General features: G+C 33.2%; 3 protein-coding genes across 6 annotated transcripts; all 3 read left to right on the top strand.

Annotated features, from left to right (window-relative positions):
- Positions 1-14,819: 14,819 nt before the first annotated feature.
- Positions 14,820-17,821, top strand: LOC107942572 (uncharacterized). 2 transcript variants are annotated; one of them, XM_016876270.2, is made up of 6 exons: positions 14,820-14,971; positions 15,860-16,135; positions 16,224-16,330; positions 16,471-16,603; positions 16,775-16,969; positions 17,114-17,821. In XM_016876270.2, the coding sequence occupies exons 2-6, from the start codon at positions 15,872-15,874 to the stop codon at positions 17,393-17,395; spliced, it is 981 nt and encodes a 326-aa protein (XP_016731759.1). In that variant the 5' UTR covers positions 14,820-14,971; positions 15,860-15,871; the 3' UTR covers positions 17,396-17,821. The 2 variants fall into 2 exon arrangements, with proteins under 2 accessions (XP_016731759.1, XP_016731760.1); XM_016876271.2 differs by having other exon boundaries at positions 14,916-14,999.
- A 1,129-nt stretch (positions 17,822-18,950) lies between these two features.
- On the top strand, positions 18,951-19,364 carry LOC107942573 (probable E3 ubiquitin-protein ligase ATL44). Its single transcript, XM_016876272.2, has one exon. It carries the CDS (start codon positions 18,951-18,953, stop codon positions 19,362-19,364), a length of 414 nt encoding a protein of 137 aa, XP_016731761.1.
- Positions 19,365-20,891: 1,527 nt separating this feature from the next.
- LOC107942571 (probable serine/threonine-protein kinase PBL28) lies at positions 20,892-25,129 on the top strand. 3 transcript variants are annotated; one of them, XM_016876269.2, is made up of 7 exons: positions 20,892-21,520; positions 22,683-22,829; positions 22,912-23,025; positions 23,786-24,004; positions 24,079-24,194; positions 24,268-24,528; positions 24,627-25,129. In XM_016876269.2, exons 1-7 carry the CDS (start codon positions 20,950-20,952, stop codon positions 24,846-24,848), a joined length of 1,650 nt encoding a protein of 549 aa, XP_016731758.2. In that variant the 5' UTR covers positions 20,892-20,949; the 3' UTR covers positions 24,849-25,129. The 3 variants fall into 3 exon arrangements, with proteins under 3 accessions (XP_016731758.2, XP_040933439.1, XP_040933440.1); XM_041077505.1 differs by having other exon boundaries at positions 24,604-25,129; XM_041077506.1 differs by having other exon boundaries at positions 24,612-24,750.
- Positions 25,130-25,756: the final 627 nt, after the last annotated feature.

The following is a 25,756-nucleotide window of genomic DNA, read 5'->3' as shown; positions in this document are numbered from 1 at the left end:
ACACGAACTTACCTCATTGCTTGTTTGTGTTTATAATTTCATTAATCCGATATCTTTTCTTTTCTACGATCAAGTCTCATATTTGAGTCATCCAGATCTTTATAAATATATTTGATAATCATTTTCATTCATTTCATATTCTAATGCATTTAATTAATGCTCTAGGCAAAATTACCATTTTGCCCCTAAACTTTTAATTAATGACGATTTCATTCTTAGGGTCAGGGAAAATAAAATTCTTCCAATTTAATCCTTATTTCCAGCTATTATTCTCATATGTATTGATAACAGTTCATGAATTCTATAAAATATCAGAATTTTCCATAATTTCAACACTTTTCAATTTAATCCCTAAAACATGTTTTCCCCCAATCTTGAACTAAATTAATAATTTCATTCAATTTTGTAATTTAAATAATAAAATAATCCATTTCATGCAATTTGGTCATTTCTGACATTTTTACAAAATTACCCATAAAGTTTTACTTTTATTCAATTTAGTCCCTGAGCCTAAAATATACAAATTAGCCATGCTAGATTAATATTCATACATATTTTTCCTCCTCCTCCTCTTCATTCCACATCCTTAATGTAGATAACACACTTGTAAGTAACATTATCCATAATTTTTATTATTTACTTTTATGAATATTCAAGTTGTCTATCTGCATCATAGTCACTAAATTATTTATATCTGGAGCTCTAGAACTCCAAATTAAGATCTGCTAATTTTTCCTGAAACTAAACTCATATATCTTCTTACCACAAAAGTTTTAGAATTTTTTGTTTAGCCAATAAGTACAGTTTATTCTTTAAAGTTACCCCTATTCTGCTGTCTGACAGTTCTGGCCCTTCTTCACTAAAAATTAATTATCTCCTCGTACAGAATTCGAATGATGTTCCCGTTTGTTTCTATTGAAAATATACTCATTCATGATTCTAAAAATATAAATTTTACCCCATAATTATTTCTATCCAATTTTTTATGATTTTATAAAGTTAGAATAGGGGAACCCGAAATCATTCTGACATTGTCTCACAAAATTTATCATATCTCATGATTTACAATTCCATTGCTTACATTATTTCTTCTATAAGAAACTAGACTCAATAGTATTTAATTACATATTTTATTCATCCTCTAATTCCGTTTCTACAATTTTTGGTGATTTTTCAAAGTTAGACTACTGCTGCTGTCCAAAACAGTTTTAGTGCAAACTGTTGATTTCCATTTTGCCCCAAATTTCACAATTCATACAATTCAGTCCTTGCTCAATTAACCCCTCAATTAAGATAATTTTATCAATTAATACTTTCCTAAACATTATAAGTTATTTCATAACTATTGAATTTCAAAATTTCCACATAAATCTCTAACTTCAAATTCTTTTACAATTAGGTCCAAAACATTCACTTTCTATTCAATTCTTACAATAAAATCAACATATAAACAATTTAAAGCTCTAATTCCAAGCCAAATCATCATATACTTCCATCGCATATTCATAGAAAATTTCAATTTCTTTCATAGAATCAAAAACTAATGAATTCAACAATAGGACCTAGTTGTAAAAGTCACAAAAGCACAAAAATTTCAAGAAATAATCAAGAATTGAACTTACTTGAAGTAAAAATATGAAAAACCAGCTTAATATAACTCTTGCATGGCATTTTTCTGATGAGAATACAGAAAAATAAAGAGAAATCTAGATAATTCCACTTTAGTCCTAGCTTTATTAGGTAAATTTTCCAATTTTCTAATTTTGCCCTTAATTCTCCTTATTTTCTTGCTGATTTCATGCCCTTGCCGTCCAGCCCAAATAGACCTTGGGTCTATTTTCCTTTTAAACCCTCTTTCTTTTATCAATTAAGTTATTTAATCATTTCCCACAATTTTGCATTTGATACAATTTAGTCCTTTTTGTTCAATTAACTATCAGAACTTTAAAATTTATTGACGAAACTTTAATACTAACATATTAACACTCCATAAATATTTATAAAAATATTTATGGCTCGATTTAAAATTCTCAAGGTCTCGATACCTTGTTTTTGATTCTAATTATTTTAATATTTATTTTTAGTACACTATGCACTATTTCAAAATTTTTCCTAACTTCACTTTTAATTTATGCTCACTAAATTAATAATATTTCCTACTCATTTTTCGGATTTAGTGATCTCGAATCACTATTCTAACACCACTAAAAATTAGGCTATTACACGGTGTTTATGTTCACAAACATCAGCCCTACCTGCCTGTTATTCCTCTTCGCAGGAGTGAGTATCATTGATCCAAGCTTTGATAGCCTTTCCTCTTTAGGCTTCGCTTCCTCTCCTTTGTTGGTAGCGACGAACTTGGATCGCTTTGGGAAGTCCCACATCCAATGCATATCACTAAACAAGAAGCACGTTAATGGCTTCTTCTTGCCCTCTTTGACCTTCTTGGCTTCAACACCACTTACGATTGAACCAAGTCTGTAACACCCCTAACCCGTATTCGTCGCCGGACTAGGGTCATGAGGCATTACCGAATAAGAAGCACAAATCCGAACATTTAATATTCACTCAAGTTAAACTCATTTATAATTAAAAACAATATACATATCACAATTCAAAACATACATTGATTTATATCTTACATAAACAAGTCACAACCAAATTCAACATATTACCTACTACATATAATGCATTTATATACACAGCATTAACTATTACCAACATGATCAAACATACTTCTAATACCACCATTGTAATTATGTATAGCCACCAAATCACATACACATTTTTATAACTTAATAATCCATAATACATATCTTAAACCACATACGTATGCGGCTTAGGTCATAATCAATTTGAACTTGCATGCTTTATAGTTTAAATACTAATCGAAACATTCAAATGACATATAAACATGTCTTAACTTAATTCATAAATGGACACCAAAATTTCTATCACTCATGTATCTTTCTCTTTACCTATTAATTCAATTACAAGACCAAACATTTATATACAACCTAATTAATATAAATATGTATATATGCATGATATACTTTTACCCTAAAGCTGAAACCACACTTCACAATTGAGCACCAAAAGTATGTATACCAAACAGACAACCAAAATATTCAAGAAACACATGCATTATTTACCATATAATCACCGAATTAATCAAATTAAATCATAAACAACTATCACTTAAATTATAATCCAATCCATATTATCCATCATAACTAATTATCATACCAAAAACATATTATAATATTTTACTTTCATAGCCAAATCTTGCTACCTAGAATCACATACATATTCCAAAACTTTCATCATCAAGTACCAATAAACATGTTCATTAAACGTTTTTACTAAGAACTTTCAAGACCAAATTTAAACATAATAAGCAAGCCATTTTCAAACATATAGTACTTAATACATATATTATACATTCATGGCACATAGCATATTAATCAAAATGGACTTGAAACATTATCATATTAGAACCGAATTCAAGCATAGAAATAAGCCATTTTCGCATGGCTTTTATACAAAACCAACATTCAGCATTTTTAAATTATGTTCCAGCTTATACATGCCATAGTTCCATAATGCATTATATCAAATACTGAAAATGGCCGATAGTGTGATAGACTTTGTTGATGATCTCCGAGCTTGTAACTTGATTCCAAAATCTATAAAAAAAAGACAAATATATACACAAAATAAGCTAACTTAGCTTAGTAAGCCTTAAGTAAATTAAACAATTAAGGTACACCAACATCTTAATATTAAATCATATCAATCAAATAATTCAAATTATACACTTGTAATCACATTCAACCTCAAACTTTTAATTCCATTCATATATAACTTATACTTTCATAGAATATTTTCTCCTTGGCCGAATGCTCTTATAATCAAAGCAATTAATTATAATCCAACCTTCAAATTTAAGATGTCATTATATAACCAATTGCACATACACTCATATATACAAGCTCCAAAATCGTATTATAACATCACGTACACGAACTATCCATATGGCCAAATATACATAGTCTTGTATATATATATTCACAAACCAAATTCCATAATATTCATATCATTTGATCATAAAACCAAATACACATTCCATAATCACATATATACTTCATTTGCATCACACATGATTTGTAATAAATCATCAAGTTACTTACTTACGTTATATTAAATAGGTAATAAGTTTATCCATACTTGGCCATTTAGCTCATTTAATGTATTCAAATACCACATCAGCATGAATTCTTTTAAGCATAAGCTTTTAATAATTCACCGGCATAAAGCCTGCTAGGCATAAGCCTGTATCACACACCGGCACAAGGCCTGATAGACTCAAAGTCTGATTTTATACACTGGTAATAAGCCTGCTAGTCATAAAGCCTGATTTAATTCACCAGCACATTGCTTGCTAGGCTCAAAGCCCGAATATCACTATTATAAAGTCATTTCATAAACAATTCATATATCGAATTTTCTAGATATTTCATGTAGTTCATATGAACTTTCAGAGGTTTTAACTCAGTCGAATAAAACTCAACCACATTCTTTCTATGTTTAACCACATCCGGCTACTCTACTATAAATCTATAAAATTCGAATCATCATAGTAAACCATTTTACATTCAAAATACACGATGTTTAATTGCTTAAAGACTTACCTTGGATATCGACGAACGTTGTAAATCGACTATTCGACTATTTTTGCTTTTTCCCAATCCAAGTCTGACTTTCTCTTTTCTTGATCTAAATGGACATAACTTAAACTTATTTAATCAAATTCATTCAAAAACACACAAATGGACAAATTGCACTCTTGCCCCATACATTTTACACTTTTAGCAATTTAATCCAAAATTCACAAAACACAAAACAAGCATAATTTGCCCACGCCATGCTTGAGCCGAATACTCCCCATACACATACAAGTCCTCACATTTCATTTATTTCACAATTTAGTCCCTTAATTTATTATTTTTTCAATTTAGTCCTAATTACTCAAAATCATCAAAAACTCCAATACAAAACATGTTAATCTGAAACATATCTTCCATATTTCATCATCAAACAACAAAAATCACAAGCTCTCATCAATGGCCTAACTCAAAATATTCATCAAAATAAAAAATTCAAGCATGGGTCGGATAGTACTCGAAGCAACGATCTCAAAAATGTAAAAATTATCAAAAACTGAAACCAAACTAACCTTGAATCAAGCTTGAGAATAGCCGAACAACCTAGGCTTTGTTTTCTTTCTTTTTCTTTAATATTCGCAAAGACAAAGATTATGAAACCATGTTTTATTTTTTTATGTTTTATTATTACATTATTATTACATATTTAACCTTATGATAAAAATATAAAACCATTTTAAATGCATGGTCACAACCGTCCATGATACTTAACTAAGGTCAAATTACATTTTAAATACCTCCACTTACAAAGACACATTCATTTTAGCCCTTTTACAATTAACCATCAAATTTTCATTTTATGCAATTAAGCCCTTTCATTTAATCGGACACTCAAACGATAAAATTAAATTACGAAAATTTCACAAGCATAAATTCATACAAAATAAACACAGAAAATAATTTTAAAAATATTTTTCTGACTCGGATTCGTAGTCCCGAAACCACCGTTCCGATTAGAGTCTAAATCGGGCTGTTACAAAGTCTCATAATTTCTTTATCTGGCTTATCCTCTCTTTCGAGGGCTGAAAGCAAAGATCATTTCGAATAGTACCTCACCATATGCTGACTGTAAAAAAAAAAGCATTTCATTGGCTCATTCGGTTTGTTGTTGGGTTTCCATTTCCTATTCCCACCATTCTTACTGTTGCCTTTGTTTCCATTTTTGTCTCGTTCTTCCTTATGGCCTTCTCTACCATTGCTCTTCTCTTTAGGCTTAAAGTCTTGAACTTGTCTTTCCTCTGATCAAGCTTGATAAATGACTCTTCTTTGACATGGCTACATTAAGCTCAATGATATGTTCTCAACGCTACTCTGTCGATACAACTCTTTTTTCGCCCAAGGCTTCAACCCATCCTTAAACCAATAGAATGATTCTTTCTTGCTTAAGTCAGAAATTTGAAGCATCAACTGTTGAACTGTCAAACATACTCTCGAACAATACCTTGTTGCGTAAGCCGGCAAAACTTAGCCCGAGCCTCCTTCTCGGCGTACTGTAGGTAAAACTACTTCTTCAACTCTCTTTGGAATTCCTTCCAAGTTCCAATTGCGTTCTTACCACGACATAAGAGAGCAACATCAGTAAAATAGATTGAAATGATGTTTACCTTAGTGGCATTATCCTCAATGCCCATCACACAGAAGTATTGTTCCACTTTCCAGAGAAACTTGTCTATCGCTCTCGTGAACCTTGTCCTCTTAAACTCTTTTGGTTTGGGAACATCAATTTTTCGTTGCTTCGTTCTTGAAGCCAACATCTCATAACTCAAAGCAGCCTTGTAGATCATGAGCTCCCTCTTGAACTCTATAATTTCTTCCTTCAAGGTCATCACCATGGCCTCGAGATCATCATCCCTCACTGTCAACTTATCCATGGTAGAACTAAGCATCTATTACATTGCTTCCACGTTGGAACCGAGATATTTTGACACAAAGTCCTTAAGTTGCTCCTTTATTAAGTCCAACTCATCAGTGAGTCCATCAACCACCTTAAGTGTCTCCCTCATATTTCCCATGGACTCCTCGAGATTGGCTACTTGACTTTCCAAAGCCAACAACATGCCCCTCAATCGACTTGCTTTCCTGGCCCTTCCATGGGTCTCCACTGGCTCAATTTGATTGGTAACTTATTTAATCATCTCTATCAGTGCCTTCGCAACCTTAGCTCGGATACCAACTATCACGAGGTCTCACAATCTGTGTGCTCTTAGGCGATTTCTTTGATCCAAATGCGCCTAAGTCAGCCCAACTATCGGGAAGTGAGAATTTTTTATAAAAATTCTCCATAGAAATTCTCCAAGGCACTGAAAATAAGCGAAAGTAACTCAAAGATAAAAAGAAAGCTCGACAGAATAAAATAGCTACAGAAAAGCAATCCTCACTAAGTGTTTGAGTAGATGCTCCCAATTAGTATTCACTACTAAAGAATGAAATACAATGGGATGATTACAAATGAGGGGGAAACTCTCTATTTATAGTTGAGCTCCCCCAAATCCAATGGTACATCTAGCTTTACATCGACGGGCGAGATCAAAACCTATTTACAATTAATGTATTTACATAATCTCCAAAGATTACACAATCAAATCTTATCAGGTTATAATCTCCTACAATCTTCTAAAATTACTTTCTATATTTACTAAGGTAGCCCTAATTTACCATAAATGCTACACTGGGCCACCAATGCTTCAAATAGATGGGCTTCAGCACTTGTTCTTCAAACAGGTCAATTCAAGTGGGTTAATTGAGCCTCATTTAATAGATTGACCTCCATGAGACGCTCTTTGTGCAATGGTCTTGATTTTGAACTGCGGCCCGTGACACTAGTTGGTATTGGAACTTATATTTCGCCATTTAGGTTGGCACCTTCGCACTAACATTATTAATTTGTGCTGACATGATACTGATAACCAATTTGATGGTGACATGTGTTAGTCTTTCAGTATAACTCATGAAAAAAATAAATTTAAAAATATTTAAAAATATATAAATTAATAAAAAAATATACTCTTTTCACGTCAAAAATGAACCTGAACAAAAGGTTGTCCAAATTCATCTAAATTCATTCTAGATGTATTTTTAGTAAATTTATATGTTTTTAATTTTTTATTATAAAATATTAGGCTATTATTATCTTCCAATTAAAATATATATAAAATTTGAAAAATATATGAATTAATAAAGATAAAAAAAGTTTTTACATTAAGAATGAACCTAGACATATGGTTGTGCAAATTCAAATGCACAATAATTTTTTTGTCTAAATTCATTGTAGATATGCTTTTTAGTTCTTTTATATATTTATACATTTTTATAAAATTATAAAAATTTATTTATATATATTATATTGTACATTTTTATATAATTTTCAAAATATTATAAGCTTTTTATATATTTTTAATTGTATATATTTTAAAATATATATATTTTGGTGAATTATAATAATAGGGCAAAGCCCAAACAACAAGTGTGACTAGTGCGACTCGATATTTTATAAAAAGTAAAAAAAAATTAAACTTAAAAAATATATATCTTGAATAAATTTGGACAAATAAGTGTCCAAATTTAGATATATTTGGACAACAATTTGTCTATATTCATTCTTGATGTGAAAAAAAATACTTTTTTTATTAATCTATATATATTTTTTTAATTTAAGTTTATCATATGCCATATTGGGAGGATGTTATGTGTTACCACCAGATTGTCCATCAATGTCACGTCAGCACAAACTAATAGCGTTAGTGCAGAGGTACCAACTTAGGTTAGGAATATAAAATCAAGTAAAATTCAATTTGAATCGAACTCAAAACTTAAAAAACTTAAAAAAATTAATTCAATTAACTTAAAATTTAAATTTTTGTAAATTTTTCGAATCGAATTATCATTCCTACTTTCTTAAATTAAAATAATAATAAAAACCTCAAAAAGAGGAAAAGAAACATATAGCTTTTCATTGAGGCCCATGGATATGTTCATGCCCCCTCAAATAATAGCAGCCCAAGTTTGGGTGCACCGACACTAATTTTCAATGTAAAACTACTACCAAGATTTTGCTTCTTAAAAACATTAAAATCATGTGATCTTCTCAAAAGAATAACAAAAAAGATTTATGCCCAAATATTGAAAGAAAATAATTCATAATATTTTATATATATATTTTTTACATTTCTGTTGATTAAAATATCATACAGATAAAATACTTTTTACTTTGGAAAAAATTATTGAGTTACATTGAATTTTTCTTTTATAATTATAATATATAAATAATATAAATTTGTAATTTATATGTAAGAAGATAAACTTGGATAAAGGTATACAAATTGATATAATGTTAGATGTTTTAAGCAAATTCAAATTTTAATATAATTATAGGTAAATGATTGTATGAAACAGAGACGCCACATAATACCATACCAGTATTTTTATATTAAATTTACATTAGATTCATTTGATCTATTGCTTCATTAGCTTTATATTGAAAAAGAACTTCTGAGGCAGTATGAGGGCACTCGTCATAAAATTGGAGGCCGGTCCTCATTTCTAAGCTCAATTTAGTCAAACAGTTTGCAACACGATTGAAAAACATAAAATCTATTGGAACCCACCCATTGTTTGAAAAGTCAAAAAGGGTGGGCACCGAAAGTAGAAAGTAAAATTGGTTGGCAAGTTGGGTTAAAAGTTGGCATGGGATAATTGCAATTTTGGTCCCTAATTGTATAGGGACATTGCAAGTTGATCATTGAACCTCAACTATAAATAGGCCTAACCATTTCTTACTTTCTTCATCCCACACTTGCCATTCTCTACTTAAGGCAATTGTTCTCTCTCCCTATTTGTAAACTTTCACTTGTATTTTTGGAGTGAAATATATTTGGTAGTGCCCGAGGACGTAGGCAAAATTTGCTGAACCTCGTTAAAATTCTAGTGTTCTTTATTTTTTGTTCTGCATATTTTGCAAGTGTCATTGTAGTGATTTATTGTGCTATTAAATTACGATAGAGGGATATTCTGGCTAGGAAAGATCTGGTATGTAAGCGATCCTCGTGATCCACCTCTCTTTCCTGGGAATTGAACTTAGTGTGATTTTTCAGTACAATAATTTTACTCTTTCACACGCTTCCGCGCAACAATTGGTACCAGAGCCAGGTTCGTACTTGGGGAATACGGCACTATTCACGTATACGGTACTATTTACGTATACGGCACTATTCACGTATACGGTACTGTTCACGTATACAGTAGTTGGGATTGAGGAGAAAATGGCAGCAGCATCGTCATCAGCAAGGACTACTGTGACAAATGCAAAATTTGAAGTAGAGAAATTTGACGGTACCAATAATTTTGGTATGTGGCAGTGTGAGATCCTGGATGTCTTATGTCAGCAAGAGCTGGATATAGCCCTTGAAGAAAAACCTGACAAGATGGATGACAAGGAGTGGGCCAAGATCAATAGACAGGCGTGTGGTACAATCCGCCTATGTTTGGCCAAAGAGCAGAAGTACTCCGTCATGAGGGAGACATCAGCGAAGAAGCTGTGGGATACATTGGAAGAAAAGTTTCTAACGAAAAGTCTTGAAAATAGGCTTTATATGAAAAAGAAACTTTTTCGGTTCACGTATGCACCCGGTATGTCGATGAATGACCATGTGAACTCATTCAATAAAATTTTAGCAGACTTGCTAAATTTGGATGAGAAATTTGAAGATGAAGACAAGGCATTATTGTTGTTGAATTCCCTTCCTGATGAATATGATCATCTTACCACCACATTGCTTCATGGGAAAGATTCAATCACATTTGATGCAGTCTGTAATGCGTTGTATAGATCTGAGACTCGAAAGAAAGATAAAAGAGATCACAGAGATACAACTGCAGAAGTCTTAACAGTAAGAGGTCGTTCACACAGCAGCAAACCTGGTAGAAGGGGTAAGTCCAAAGGGAGACCCGCCAAAGATGAATGTGTCTTTTGTCGTGAGAAAGGGCATTGGAAAAAGAATTGTCCTAAGTTACAAAAGGGCAAGTCTATTTCTAATGCATGTGTAGCGGAGCATGATGAGGAGTCAGACTTTAGCTTGGTTGGCATGGCAATGGCATGTCAAACGGATGAGTGGATATTGGATTCGGGATGAACTTACCATATGTGTCCTAATAAGGACTGGTTTTCTAGTCTTGAAGAACTAGAAGGTGGAGTTGTTTTTATGGGCAATGATAGTGCCTGTAAGACAATGGGTGTAGGTACAATCAAATTGAAGAACCATGACGGCTCAATCCAAGTTCTGACAGATGTTCGCTATGTACCCAGCTTGAAGAAAAATCTCATCTCATTAGGGGCCCTAGAATCTAAAGGGCTCACAATCACTTTGAGAGATGGATTACTAAAGGTAGTAGCTGGGGTATTGACGGTGATGAAAGGTGCAAATTCAGAGGCTACCAGGTTATGGCATAGGCGATTGGGACATGCTGGTGAAAAAGCTTTGCAGACTTTGGCGAAGCAAGGCTTGTTGAAAGGTGCAAATTCTTGCAAATTGGAATTCTGTGAACATTGTGTTCTGGGCAAGCAGACGAGGGTAAAATTTGGTTTAGTAATTCACAATACGAAAGGAATTCTGGACTATGTTCATAGTGATGTGTGGGGACCTACCAAAGTGGCTTCTTTGGGAGGTATGCACTATTTTGTCACTTTTCTTGATGATTATTCAAGAAAAGTATGGGTGTATCTAATGAAAAGAAAAAATGAAGTTTTGGATGCATTTCTGAAGTGGAAGAAGATGGTGGAGACTCAGACAGGTCGAAAGGTCAAACGACTTCGATCAGATAATGGTACTGAGTACAAAAATGATCCATTTCTACAAGTATGTCAAGATGAGGGCATTGTGCGACACTTCACTGTTCGAGATACACCACAGCAGAATGGGGTGGAAGAACGCATGAATCGGACTATACTGGAGAAAGTTCGATGTATGTTGTCCAATGCTGGATTGGGCAAGGAATTTTGGGCTGAGGCAGTTACATATGCGTGCCATCTAATTAACCGATTGCCATCAGCTGCAATAAATGGAAAAACTCCTATGGAGATGTGGACTGGTAAACCTGCTACTGATTATGATTCTTTACATGTTTTTGGTTCCACTGCATATTATCATGTAAAAGAATCTAAGTTAGACCCAAGAGCAAAGAAAGCATTATTCATGGGTATAACTAGTGGTGTAAAAGGATACCGTCTCTGGTGTCCTGATACAAGGAAGATTGTTTTCAGTAGAGATGTAACTTTTGATGAATCAACCATGATGAAGAACGAGGATTCACAAAAGGATGACAAAACCAGTAGTACTTTGCAGCAGGTGGAGTTTGAAAAGGTTAATGGTGATCCAGCTAATATTGAAAGAACAAATGATGAAGAAGTTTCGACCCAAAAACTTCTACAGCAACAAGATTCAATTGCATATAGGAGGCCAAGAAGAGAGATTCGTAAGCCTGCTCGCTTTGATGATATGGTGGCCTATGCACTTTCAATTGCAGATGATGATGTTCCTTCCACTTACACAGAAGCAATAAGTAACTCTGATGGTGTAAAGTGGAAGCAAGCTATGAATGAAGAAATGCAGTCTCTTCATAAAAATAGGACTTGGGAGTTGGTGAGACTGCCCAAGGGAAAGAAGGCAATTGGATGCAAATGGGTATATGCAAAGAAGGAAGGATTTCCTGGTAAAAATGAAATTCGATACAAGGCTAGATTGGTAGCAAAGGGTTACGCTCAGAAAGAAGGAATAGACTACAATGAAGTGTTTTCTCCAGTTGTGAAGCATTCGTCTATTCGAATTTTGCTAGCCTTGGTTGCGCAATACGATCTTGAACTAGTTCAGCTTGATGTGAAGACAGCATTTTTACACGGTGATTTGGAAGAGGAAATCTATATGACTCAGCCTGATGGATTCAATGTTGCTGATAAAGAAAATTGGGTTTGCAAACTGACAAAGTCGCTTTATGGATTGAAACAATCTCCGAGGCAGTGGTACAAGCGATTTGATCAGTTCATGAAAGGGCAAAGGTACACAAGAAGTAAATTTGATCATTGCGTATATTTTCAGAAGCTACAAGAAGGAACTTTCATATACTTGCTCTTATATGTTGATGATATGCTGATAGCATCTAAGAGCAAAGTTGAGATTGAGAGATTGAAGACTCAACTCAATCTCGAGTTTGAGATGAAAGATCTAGGTGAAGCTAAGAAGATTCTTGGCATGGAAATATGTAGAGATAGAGCTCATGGCAGAGTTAGCTTGTCTCAGAAGCAGTATTTGAAGAAAGTACTACAGCAGTTTGGCATGAACGAGCAGACCAAACCTGTAAGTACCCCGTTGGCTTCTCATTTCAAGCTTTCTGCACAACTATCTCCTTCGACGAATACGGAACGAGAATACATGTTGCAAGTTCCGTATTCTAATGCAGTGGGTAGCTTGATGTATGCAATGGTGTGTACAAGACCTGACATTTCACAGGCAGTTAGTATAGTGAGCAGGTATATGCATAATCCTGGAAAAGGACATTGGCAAGCTGTGAAATGGATTCTACGGTATATTCAGAAGACCGTGGATGTTGGATTACTGTTCAAGCAGGATAATACACTTGGTAAAGGTGTTATTGGGTACGTTGATTCTGACTATGCCGGTGATTTGGACAAGCGAAGATCAACCACCGGTTATGTGTTTACACTTGCTGGAGGACCAATAAGTTGGAAGTCTACACTACAGTCTACAGTTGCATTGTCAACCACAGAAGCCGAGTACATGGCTGTAACAGAGGCTGTAAAGGAGGCTATTTGGTTACAAGGTATAGCTAAAACCTTGGGGTTGGTTCAGGAGCATATTAACGTGTATTGTGATAGTCAAAGTGCTATTCATTTAGCAAAGAATCAAGTCTATCATGCACGTACAAAACATATCGACGTACGATTCCATTTTGTGCGGGAAATTATTGAAGAGGGGAAAATTTATCTTCAGAAGATCAAGACTGCAAATAATCCCGCAGATATGATGACCAAGGTGGTAACAACAACCAAGTTCGAACATTGTTTGAACTTGATTAATATCCTGCAAGTTTAACAGTTGAAGAAGGCAATATCAAGTATTGTTGTCAAAGGCAGAAAGAATTGTGTGAAGATAAGATTATCCTAATCAAATCTTCAAGGTGGAGATTATTGGAACCCACCCATTGTTTGAAAAGTCAAAAAGGGTGGGCACCGAAAGTAGAAAGTAAAATTGGTTGGCAAGTTGGGTTAAAAGTTGGCATGGGATAATTGCAATTTTGGTCCCTAATTGTATAGGGACATTGCAAGTTGATCATTGAACCTCAACTATAAATAGGCCTAACCATTTCTTACTTTCTTCATCCCACACTTGCCATTCTCTACTTAAGGCAATTGTTCTCTCTCCCTATTTGTAAACTTTCACTTGTATTTTTGGAGTGAAATATATTTGGTAGTGCCCGAGGACGTAGGCAAAATTTGCTGAACCTCGTTAAAATTCTAGTGTTCTTTATTTTTTGTTCTGCATATTTTGCAAGTGTCATTGTAGTGATTTATTGTGCTATTAAATTACGATAGAGGGATATTCTGGCTAGGAAAGATCTGGTATGTAAGCGATCCTCGTGATCCACCTCTCTTTCCTGGGAATTGAACTTAGTGTGATTTTTCAGTACAATAATTTTACTCTTTCACACGCTTCCGCGCAACAAAATCTCTATTCTATCCATAATTAAATGTTTGTTATTTAATTAAATACCAAAATAATGGAGATAATCCTTTCCTTTCCAAATGATGAAGCATCATTTCAAGATTTCACTTTCTATTGTTGGAGTGTCAAAGTTGAAAAAAATTACAATACCGTAAATAAATGAAGAAATTAAAAGGTTTTCATTGGATTAAACCTTTTTAAATTTAAAATCAGTTTTGCTTAAATCAAACAGTGGCATTTTCGCTATTTAAATCAAGACCCAGGGTGTTATTTAAAAAAAAACAAAAAGAAACATAATTTGATTTCAACCGCGAGTGATAGAGAGAGAAATGGAATAAATAAACTCGTGCCTGCCGGCCTCGGTCGGTTTTTCCTTTTAAAATAGCCTATACGGTGTCGTTTAAATTTTGACTTTATTTAATTATTATATATAAAAAATAGTCTCTCCGTTTTCACTGGGCAGTCTTAAATGCAAGTCACGGTATTTGCTGATCACATTGCTTTCTCTCTCTACTGGTACTCTTTCTCTCTCTAGTTCTTTTTGGTAATTTTTTGAAAATCTAATTTTGGATGAAAATTATGAATCGATGGCATATTTCTTGGCGAATTTTTTATATATAATTCTTTGCTTTTAGTTTCATTTTCTATTTTTTTAATGTAATTTTAATGTGACGACATTTTCGATTTCTAGATCTCTATGCTTGCTTAGATTTTTATTTTAGTTACTTAAAATTATTTTGTTGTCGAAATTTCATAATTTGTGCTAATTAGTGGTTTTTCATTTGTATTGAATCGAATTAACAGAGATTTAGTTAGGTTTACTTGTATTGAATCAAATTAACGGAGATTTAGTTGGGTTTATTTGTGCTAATTAGTTGATTGTATCTGCATTGTGAAGAATTCCTGTCCAAAAGTTTATGCATTAATATTTTAATTACATACTTTTTATTTATGTGGATTTTTTTTTGTCTGTGGTGAAATGATGCTAAATTTGGTTGAATTGAGGTTTCAGAGTCGTTTATTAGTGTAATGCTTTCGGATTTTGGTTATGATTTGGTGTTCAATTTGTTTAAAATGGTAATTTGCAATGGAAGTAGTCATTATGGTTGAATCTGTGAACTGTTGGTTAAAAATTTTTGGCAGTCAGGCTGTACAATGAGCATTATAGGAACAAGCTTTTAAAAATGAGATGAAATTTGTAGAGTGACACATGCAAAAGCACTGAAACTATGAAGAGTTGCTTTGATTGCTATGTTTTACTGTACTTTTCAGCAATGTAAATCTCTAAGCCAAGTAATTAATTTTATTTCGTTGTCAACTTGTAAGGTCGTACATAGTTTATCACTGTCATAGGCTCATAGTTGAATATGTTGATGCTTATCTATTCTTTCCTTTTGGTTTCAGACTTTAATTTCTATGATGTCGGGGAATGCTCTAAGAGATCTCAATACTTTACCTGCATCCGAGAGAAAGAATGACAGCTCTAGTAAAGGTAATTTTACTAAGACTTGCAATGGAAACACAATTGAAAATGTTGAAGAGCTGCAGAAGAAAAACCCTTCTGTTTGCATAAACGGAGGTGAAACTGTAAATGCTGGGGTAGAGGTAGCTAATTCGGAAGTTGAATATATTGAGTCTGAGAACTTGGGTGATCTAGAAGATGTTAATACCTGTCTTGAGGTAAAACTTTCTATTTTCTAATTCTTATGCTTCGTTTTGGATTTTTGGTGATCTTCCGTTTTCTAATACGGGTATTTGCCTATATCAGAAGCTCTTACCTGGACTTGAATCCAAAGATTGGGTTCTGGTTGTTGAAACTCTCAACAATGTTCGCCGATTATCAATATTCCATAGGGAAGCAATGCATAGTATGCTGTAAGTCTAAGTTCTTGAATGATTATTTGACTGGAAATACTAGAGGATGGGGTTTTAATCTGATTTTCCATCAGTTAAGTCAGTTGTTCCCTTGGATTTAATTTGACTAATGTATTTTTCTTTATTGTTCTTATGTGCAGGGGTGATTTGATCCCACTTGTAGTCAAATCCTTGAAGAATCCAAGAAGTGCTGTTTGTAAAACTGCAATTATGACATCCGCAGACATCTTCAGTGCATATAATGATGATTTGATTGAGTTTTTGGATCCCCTGGTACTTTCACAATTTCTAAGATTTACTGCCACGTTTGTCTGGGTGCTTTTGTGCATTTTGGATGGTACACTACCATCTTTTTATTTTTCCCCTCTGTGAACGTTTCTTCATTTTGGGGTACAAGTGAATAAGTTCCTACCTTTCTGATTTGTGCAAATTTTGTTGCTACAGCTTGTACAGCTTCTTCTTAAGTCTTCACAAGACAAAAGGTTTGTATGTGAGGCAGCTGAGAGAGCTTTAGAGGTCATGACTACTTCTGTCTTCCCTATGTCGTTGTTGGCCAAGTTGCAACCCTATCTTAAGAACAGAAATCAACGAATTCGAGCTAAGGCATCGATGTGCTTTAGTCGCAGTGTTCCACGACTGGTAGGCAAATGATATCTGATACGGTTAAGGCTATTCCAATTTGTGCCGTTGATATGGATATTACCATTGTTTACTATATTTGCAGCCACATTAAACTTTTAAATTTCAATTAACTAAATATTCTTTTCTTCTTGGCTTTGACAGGGTGTTGAAGGAATTCAAGAATATGGAATCGACAAACTGATACAAGTAGCTGCATCACAGCTTAGTGACCAGCTCCCAGAGTCTCGTGAGGCTGCTCGAACCCTTCTATTAGAGCTGCAAACTGTATATGAGAAATCCAATGGACTCTCAACAACAATACCTGAACAACCAGAGATGAACTCTTGGGAGCATTTTTGTCAGTCAAAACTCTCTCCTTTAAGTGCACAAGCAGTGCTTCGGGTGACAAACATAGCTCGCGAAGGCCTCGTTATTGGTTCCTAACAGTGAGTTCTTATATACATGTGTGTAGCAGGTAATGTTCTTTTTTATTTTCAATTTACCCACATATATGAGATTTAGTGTGCAGACTGCAGGGTCTACAATCCACAGTCACCTTTTATTGCATTGGTTTTGGTTTTATCTTTTATTTTATTTTTTCCTTGTAAATCCTCTTGAATCATCGAGATGTCTTCGATCGTGGTTAAGAAATTAGTGGGATTGGAATTATAGGGATGATAGTCTTTACATATCCCTTTCACGTGGATTTTGGGTTTAAAAAGTAGTTTAAATATGATTGAGCTTTCTTGCTTTGTTATGGTAGATGTTACATAATGTATGTAAATACATATTTGGGTGACTTTGTGATTGCAATTGCAGATCTAAAAGACCCAAATAATTTATGTGAATCATTATTGAGTGCTGGTTTAAGATGTGTGGATTTTAGTTTAGATGTCTTAATCACATGTTAACATCGTCACCAAAATTAGAGCTAATCTAAAGGTTTCCAATAAAATAGCCATTTTTATTCCCTCTTTGTCACTCTCTCATCTACCAGATTTGGATGGTTGCTAATGCCATAGCTGGATTAGATCTAAGACGGGTGTCGGATTTAGATATAAGTCTGACTTTATGTTCGACAAGATTACTTTTTTAATTTTAAATTTCTTTTTCTTCAGCATTATAGCATTTACTAATTCTAATACCTGTAACGGACCTTAATAATGCTAAAAAAGATGCTGCAACCACCAATGCTAAAATCTGAAAAAAAAAAAGAAGAAAAAACTTATAAAAACTTTTAATTGGAACTCATGACTGGTGCTTCAAGGATTGATAAATTAAGTTTTGTCACATTCAGAGTAGATCAATTGGTGGTTCACCATTTTACGTGAAAAATTTGTTGTAGAAAGGATATCTGTTAGTCAATAATGAAAAAGAAAGGACAGAAGGCAATAATTTAGCTGCTGCTGTAGGCATGGTCTAAGCATATTTTATACCAAAAAAAATATTAAACATAATCGAATCAAATTGAAAAGCAATTTCTATGAAGTCTTTAAAGTTATTTTTAAAAAATTAAATAAAAATATAATGGTGTTGGAATTGAACAATTATGGTTTTTAATTTGCAAACTGAATTTTCTCAAAATTTTTTCCTTGGTGGGTCAGGTGATGATAACAGTTGTCTCTTCACTTTCACTTGGTGGGCACGTAATTTGTCACGGAAGAACGGCACAAAATGGGGAAAAAAAGTGGTCAAAACACACGTAAAATAAAGAGACAAATAAAAGAAAAGTTTGAATCATCAGTCTTCCTATGATTTTGTTTCCACCTGTAAAACCTGGTCTCTTTTTTATTTTTTTGCCACCTACTCCATCACGAAATTTAACCATTCCACATCAAAATATCCATTCAATCATTTTCATTCTTGCAAAAAAAAAAAAAAAGTGATCAGATTCAGATCACCTTCTGATTCATGTTTTGAACTATCTTTGTTTTGTCCTATGAATAATCACACGGTAATTTGTGGCATACCTTTCCTGCAATAAAAGATTTTTTTGTTAATGGGCATTATCATTGCTGTGATTCTTCTGTTTCTTGGCATTGGAATGCTGGTTTTAGTCCATTTATGTATAGTAGGCAGATCCTTCATCATTAGACGATTTCGTAACCCTGCGAGATTCGACATAAACAACAACAGCAACACGAACCCAACCATGTCCGAGGACGATGTTCAAAAGCTTCCATGTTATGATTACAGTGCAAAAGACAAAGAAAATAGCACTTGTTATCAAGTCCTGGATTGTGCTATCTGCTTGGAAGACTTCAAGATGGGTGAAAAATGTAGGCTTTTGCCACTTTGCAAGCATAGTTTCCATGCTGAATGTGTGGATTCATGGCTTCTGAGGAATCCCATTTGCCCCGTTTGTCGAACTGGTGCCGGTTCAGGCGAGTCTGAATCAGATTTAGGTTGCTGAGCCAGTCATCAGAGTGAAGATTTTATTGAGCTGACAGAGGACCATAGCGGGGAAAATTGCCATTTCAATGGTGTTTAGAATTGAAGTGAGAAATTCGACATAAACCAAACCATGTCCGAGGATGGCGACACAAACCGAACCGAACGCTTGGAAAGACTTGAAGATGGGTGAAAAATGCAGGCTTATACCACTTTGCAACCACAGTTTCCATTCTGAGTGTGTGGATTCATGGTTCTTGAGGAACCCCATTTGCCCTGTTTGTCGAACCGGTGGTCGGTTTTTGGTCACAGTGAAGAATGATCATAGTGAAAGTAGCCGAAATTTTAATTTAAAATTTTGAAAGACGGTTTCTTGTTTTTCGCATGGGATTTTTCTTTTTGGATGATCCATAGCTTTTTGTTAATTTTTCTTTAACATTTTGGGAGGAGAATGAGGCTGCTTAATGACAAATTCAATATAGACTAACAAATTGATAATGTTTATGTTGTATGAATTATGTATATATTTATAGGATTTGTGATTTCTCCTTTAAAATATATGTGATAGTCTATATTAGAATTTCAACTTAAAACTTATGGATATCATTTCTCACTGAATTGATTATTATTAAATTCATGCATGTGAATAGCAATAGGACATATATACCTATATTATGTTACCACTTTTAACGTTTTGATCTCATATTGAAAAATTTTGACTTTAGTCTGTAAAATGTAAGGTTATTAGTTATGCGTTCTTGGATTTGATTATCACCAATGTCTTTTTTTTGTGTGTTGAACTTATAAATAAATCATGTTATATGATTGATCCGATTATTTGTAAGATCATAGTTTGTGTTTTAAGATAATTTTTTGACACTTAATTTAGTGTGTTTATACAAAATGCTAATGAAGTTGAAGATAATGCTAATGATTATACGTGAGAGATGATATATTTCATATTTATGAATGATTTATGAATTACTTGTTTACTATTCAAATTTATCATCTAATCAATGATTGATTGATGTCACGTCTCTCTTATTTGTTAGCTCATGTTTGGTAAGTTATGTAAAAGCTTCTCTTGTTAGAAAGAGATGGATCCTTTTTGCGCCACTTAGCATGATTATGGTAGTAAGTAGGGTTTTGAGTCGTAAGGAGTCTAAACTTGTGCCTATTTAAGTCGGTGCTCTTATGGGTCTCTTCTTGGACTATAAATAAATTAAAATTTTAGGTGAATACTGTGAGGAAATGTTTCATATTTCCAACTGAAATATTCCTTGGAGTGTCTTACAAGCTAGTTTAAAAGTAAAAATGAGAAAACTGTGATTTCTCGGGCAAGCTGTAGTTTTGTTGTCTTGTGTTGTGTAAGGAAGTGTTTAACAGGATCTATTAGCTCAGTCTCTGCTTTAAGATTTGTTGGCTAGGGCCGGCATGCATGCATGGGATGCTATTACAATGTTACCATTCCATTACTTTATTTGTATCTCCTTTTTTATAAATCTGAAATTCAATGCAACAAGACAAACAAAATAATATGATACTCTGAAACTTGTTCCTTAAAACTCAAATGGTTACCATTCAAAGCTTCATTAAGCTCCGAATCCATGAAAAAGGCCACAAATGTCTGGGTTTTCATCTTCATAATCATTGTCAACGTTGCATTTTCCCAGAAAACAAACTGTACCCTTGATTTCGAGTTCAAAGGTGCCTCAAATTCAAGCAATGAGAATGGCGATTGGGGTGGATTTCTTAACCAAAGCCATTGTGGAGCCACATTCAATGGCTACCTCAAAGCATTGGGGGTTAGAGCAAATCAAACCGGGTTTATATTCTTGGATTCAAGTGAGCAAACGACGTGCCTGAATTCAATGAAAAGATTCGATTGTGGGATGGAGAAACTAACATCGGGTGGTGGGGGATGCTCCGATTATTCGACGGCCGATGTTGAACAAAAACTGGGGAATGAGCTGCGGAGTTTGAGTGAAAATTGTAGGTTTGCTTCATGTGGTTGGTGTGTTAGAAGCTGGGAATCCATTAATGGAGGGTCGAATTTAGAAGAGTCGATGATTTGTAGGTTTGCGGTGCTGGTTTCATTAACAAGTCTTAAGGTTGAAGATGAGGAGAATATTCAAAGGATTTATGAATGCCTTTCCAATAACACCCGCGTTTATGGAGGTAACAGATTCTCTCTTTCAATACAAACTATAAACGCAAAATCACTAATTAGTCTTTTAACATTTACATTTTTATCAATTTAGCCTTTATTCTTTTTTTAAAAGAGTTAAATTTGATTATTAATCTTACAAAAAAGTTGAATTGTTGTTTCTTAAATGGAAATTCCGACTAAAATATTAATTAAACATGGCAATTTGCATGACAATCCACGTGGATTTCATACTTTTTTTTTAAATTTTTATGAACTTTATATATATATATTGAATTATTTTATTTTTTGAATATTTTAAAAATTTTTAAATAATTTGACGTGACAAATAACACAAATAATATCATGTCAAACTAGAGGTATGCATGGGCTAGGTTGGGCCCATACAAAATTTTAGGCCCTTTTCTACTGGCCATATTAATTTTTTTTATCTTATTTCATTAAATAAAAAAATTTAAAATATAATAAATAAAATACATTTAAAAATATAAAAACAAATATAAAAACAATAAACAAATAAAAAGTGAGACAAACAATTTTTAAAACAATATACAAATTGAAAATATAATAAAAAGTGGTTATATTAAAATTGAAAATAAAATATAAATATGATTAAAAATAAAAAATATATATATTTAGTATATAATTTGGCCCGGCCGGGCCAGACCCGGGCAAAAAAAGTTTTACCCAAGGCTCAGCTTGTTTTCTAAATGGGCCTCATTTTTTGCCCAAACCCATATTTTGGGCCCATATTTTTACCCGAACCCTCCTATTTTTCGAGCAGGCCTTCGGGCCGGGCCGGTTAAACCGGCCCATGCACATCTCTATGCCAAACCAATATTATTTAAAAAACTTAGTCAATATTTTTATTTAAAAAAAGCGATTTTTAATTTTTTTGAAAGGTAAATTATCAAAATTAATTAAAAAAGTAGGTAAAATCGATAAAAATGTAAAAGTTGAACACTAAATTTAATATTATGCCAATTATAAAATACAAATTTAGAAATTTGAGTATTTATTCCATATAATTAAAATTAAGTTGTTTGAATTGGATTGAACAGTTTAGTTGAATCGAAAATTGACATGAACTAGTTGAATCAAGAATTAGTATAAAATAATTGTATCAATTTTTAATTTTTTTAATGATTTATTTAATCAAACTTCTGTTAACAGAGAAGGAAGAATCAACAAAGAAATCAAAAGTAAAAAGGGGTATTTGGATTCTAATTGGATGCATAGGGGGGTTTGTTGTCTTTATTATTACAATCATCATCTTCTCCAAGACATGCTGTAAATCAAAACCATCCTTCAAAACACATGGTATGTATTTATATGTTTCAAAACATCATTTCTTTCTTAAATTGTTCATATCTAAACTAATTCAATTGTAATATTTTTGAAGCAATTAAGGATGTTTTATTGAAGAAACCAGGTTGTCCCAAATTCCCAATCAAAGAGGTTTATTTTGCTACCAACAGTTTAGATGAATCAAATTTCATTGGTGAAGGAACTGCTGGTAAGTACTGGCTTGATTGGTTGGTTTTTCTATTTCTTTTTGACATTGCAAGATTGAGTACCTTATTGGATCTAGGGCTATAGGCTATAATTGAGTCAACCTGAGGTCAAAAAGTAAGAAGCTCGACTTGAAATCTTTACTTAAAATTCGGTTTGAGTTTGTTCAAATATCATTATAAAAGTTCGAATTTGACTCAAAGTAAAATTGGGTTATTGAAGTCTGTTTATATGATTTACATACTCGAGCACAAGTTTGAGCTCGAGCTCAAGTTCAAGCTCATTTCAGATACAAAATTTTTATATGCAAAAATAGGGTGAAGGATAAGAGTAATACAATTTGAACCCGTACCAAATAAATATCTAACAAAAACTTTAATCACCACTTCATACAAGTCTAGACTTTATATTAATTCTTTTAAGATTTTAGATTTAAATTTTAAGCATATATACATTAAGGGTAAAATAGTAATTTAATATAAAACACAATATAAATAAAAAAATAAATAATGGCAATTTAATCTCAAAGATTGCTCAAATCAAGTATTAAGGTACTCAAATTTAGCTTACTTAATAGTTCGAACTCAACTCAATAATGACTAAATCAAATTCAAATTCTTTTAGTTTTTTTAGTCAAACTTGAATAACTTATGAGAAAACTGTATCTTAAAATACGATGAAAAAACAATATAATCATTTTAAATTTCGTCCATCTCATTCTCATGGTTGTTGATATTAATTCAATGTATGTATATATATATCAGGAAAGGTGTATAAAGGCATACTATCAAACAAGGAGCATGTTGCAATAAAGCACATTATAAAGGATGGAAAGGTGGAGACATTTGTGAGGGAAGTTACAAGTTTATCTCACATCAAACATCCAAACCTTGTGAGATTGGTTGGTTATTGTTCAAGTAAACAACATTGCTTCCTCATATATGAACTCTGCCCTAATGGGAACCTTGCAAATTGGCTATTTGGTATGTTTCTTGTTTTTTGGTTCAATTTCTTGCCATTTGTCAATAGCACTGAATTGAAATATGGGTTATAACAGGGAAAGACAAGGTGCTTTCATGGATCAAGAGGCTGGAGATCGCGGTCGGCAGTGCTCGAGGTCTTCAGTTTCTCCATACATATTCTGAAGGCTGCATAGTTCATCGTGATATCAAGGTCAGTCACAACGTAGTTTCTCTCCAATATCGCAAAATCAAGTAATGATGGGTTTTCGTGTCTACCTTTGCAGCCAACAAACATTCTGTTGGGACCAAACTTTGAACCGAAGCTGTCGGATTTTGGGTTATGTAAGGTGATTGAAATTGGTGAAACCTATGTGAGCTCCGAAGTTAGAGGAACATTCGGGTATGTGGACCCTGAATATCAAAACGATCGCCGAGTCAATTCATCTGGCGATGTTTTCAGCTTTGGAGTTGTGTTGCTCCAGATCCTGTCGGGGAAGAAGGTTTTCAATTTGAACCTGGAAAAACCAATCCCCTTGAATAAAATGGTCAGCAACCCTATCCTAATATTTACGATACCAACAGAAAAATGATGAGTTTGAGCACCATATATGGTATAATAGAAGCTTAGTGCTGAATTTGACAGGCCAGAATCCTAAGAAGAGGTGGGAGTGTACAACGATTTGCAGACCCAAAACTTGAAGGCCAATACTCAATAGAAGCTTTTGACATAACATTCAAGCTGGCACTCTCATGCACATCACTCAAACAGCAACGACCATCAATGGAGCAAGTTGTTGTCAACTTAGAGAAGGCCCTTCACATTTCAACAATGGCCACTGCTTCAACTCCACAAACCACACCCTAACTCACCAATACTTTTCAATTCTCATCTATAATTCTTGGCCTTTTTATAAAATTTCGAGGGTTAATGTAGTAGAAAAATATACCTTTAAACGAATTTATTTGATAAATTAGGAGACAATTAATAAATTAACTAAAAAAAATATGTAATTTATAAAAGTAGAGGATTGTCCTTTTTTTTCGAGTTTCTTAGTTGATGTTGTAAAGGTAAAGCGTTTGCAGCAAACTATTTTATGTGTAGAACAATTAAGAAATACTATTTTCAGGATATAATGCTTTTACTATTTCGTTTATGTATATATGATCAATTTTATTATAAGTTTTGGCCATATCTGTTTTTTTGACACAATGTCCAAAACTATCAATAACTCCTCTTCAACCTATAAATAGTAGTATAATGCGCTTCAGCGCATTCAAACCCATATCTTCCTGCATTAATAATAATGTTCATACCAATCGAGTTAAGACTCAATTGATCCGTTTATATATATATAGTATTTTTATTGTTGTATATATACATATACAAATAACATAAAATTTTAAAAAAATATAATTTATTTGAATATATAATATTAATATGTTATTTTTTTGGCCTTGCAACATGTCTAACCTTATTGTCCAAGGCTGATATTGCTAAGAAGGGAAAAAGACGAAGTTTCCTCCTCCACCACCTAAAGCCAAAAAGCAAAAGAAAGTAGTTGGGAAATGAGGCATCAAGGTTCTTGAACAAAACATGCAGCAATAGAATGAATTCTCTTCAAAGTAAGCACTTGATTGAAGAAAAAAAAATCAACCTTGAAGACTTTATTAAAGCTAATGCAGCAAGGTTTGAAAAAAAATGAGAATGCTTAACATTGTAAGATTTGTTAAGAACATTATGTTGGGTGTTCTATGCTCATCTGAAGTAGGATT

This window comes from Gossypium hirsutum, chromosome A09 (assembly GCF_007990345.1).
Source record: "Gossypium hirsutum isolate 1008001.06 chromosome A09, Gossypium_hirsutum_v2.1, whole genome shotgun sequence".
In the NCBI taxonomy this organism is placed as follows: Eukaryota; Viridiplantae; Streptophyta; class Magnoliopsida; order Malvales; family Malvaceae; genus Gossypium; species Gossypium hirsutum.
This window is presented reverse-complemented; position numbering and strand designations above follow the sequence as displayed.

Excerpts from the sequence above, each read along its gene's own strand:
- LOC107942572 (XM_016876270.2), top strand. The coding sequence starts at position 15,872 with ATGATGTCGGGGAATGCTCTAAGAGATCTCAATACTTTACCTGCATCC. Across the intron at positions 16,604-16,774 it reads TTGAGTTTTTGGATCCCCTG|CTTGTACAGCTTCTTCTTAA; the intron begins GTACTTTCACAA and ends TTGTTGCTACAG. Across the intron at positions 16,970-17,113 it reads GTCGCAGTGTTCCACGACTG|GGTGTTGAAGGAATTCAAGA; the intron begins GTAGGCAAATGA and ends TGGCTTTGACAG.
- LOC107942573 (XM_016876272.2), top strand. The coding sequence starts at position 18,951 with ATGGGCATTATCATTGCTGTGATTCTTCTGTTTCTTGGCATTGGAATG.
- LOC107942571 (XM_016876269.2), top strand. The coding sequence starts at position 20,950 with ATGAAAAAGGCCACAAATGTCTGGGTTTTCATCTTCATAATCATTGTC. Across the intron at positions 22,830-22,911 it reads ACCATCCTTCAAAACACATG|CAATTAAGGATGTTTTATTG; the intron begins GTATGTATTTAT and ends ATATTTTTGAAG. Across the intron at positions 23,026-23,785 it reads CATTGGTGAAGGAACTGCTG|GAAAGGTGTATAAAGGCATA; the intron begins GTAAGTACTGGC and ends TATATATATCAG.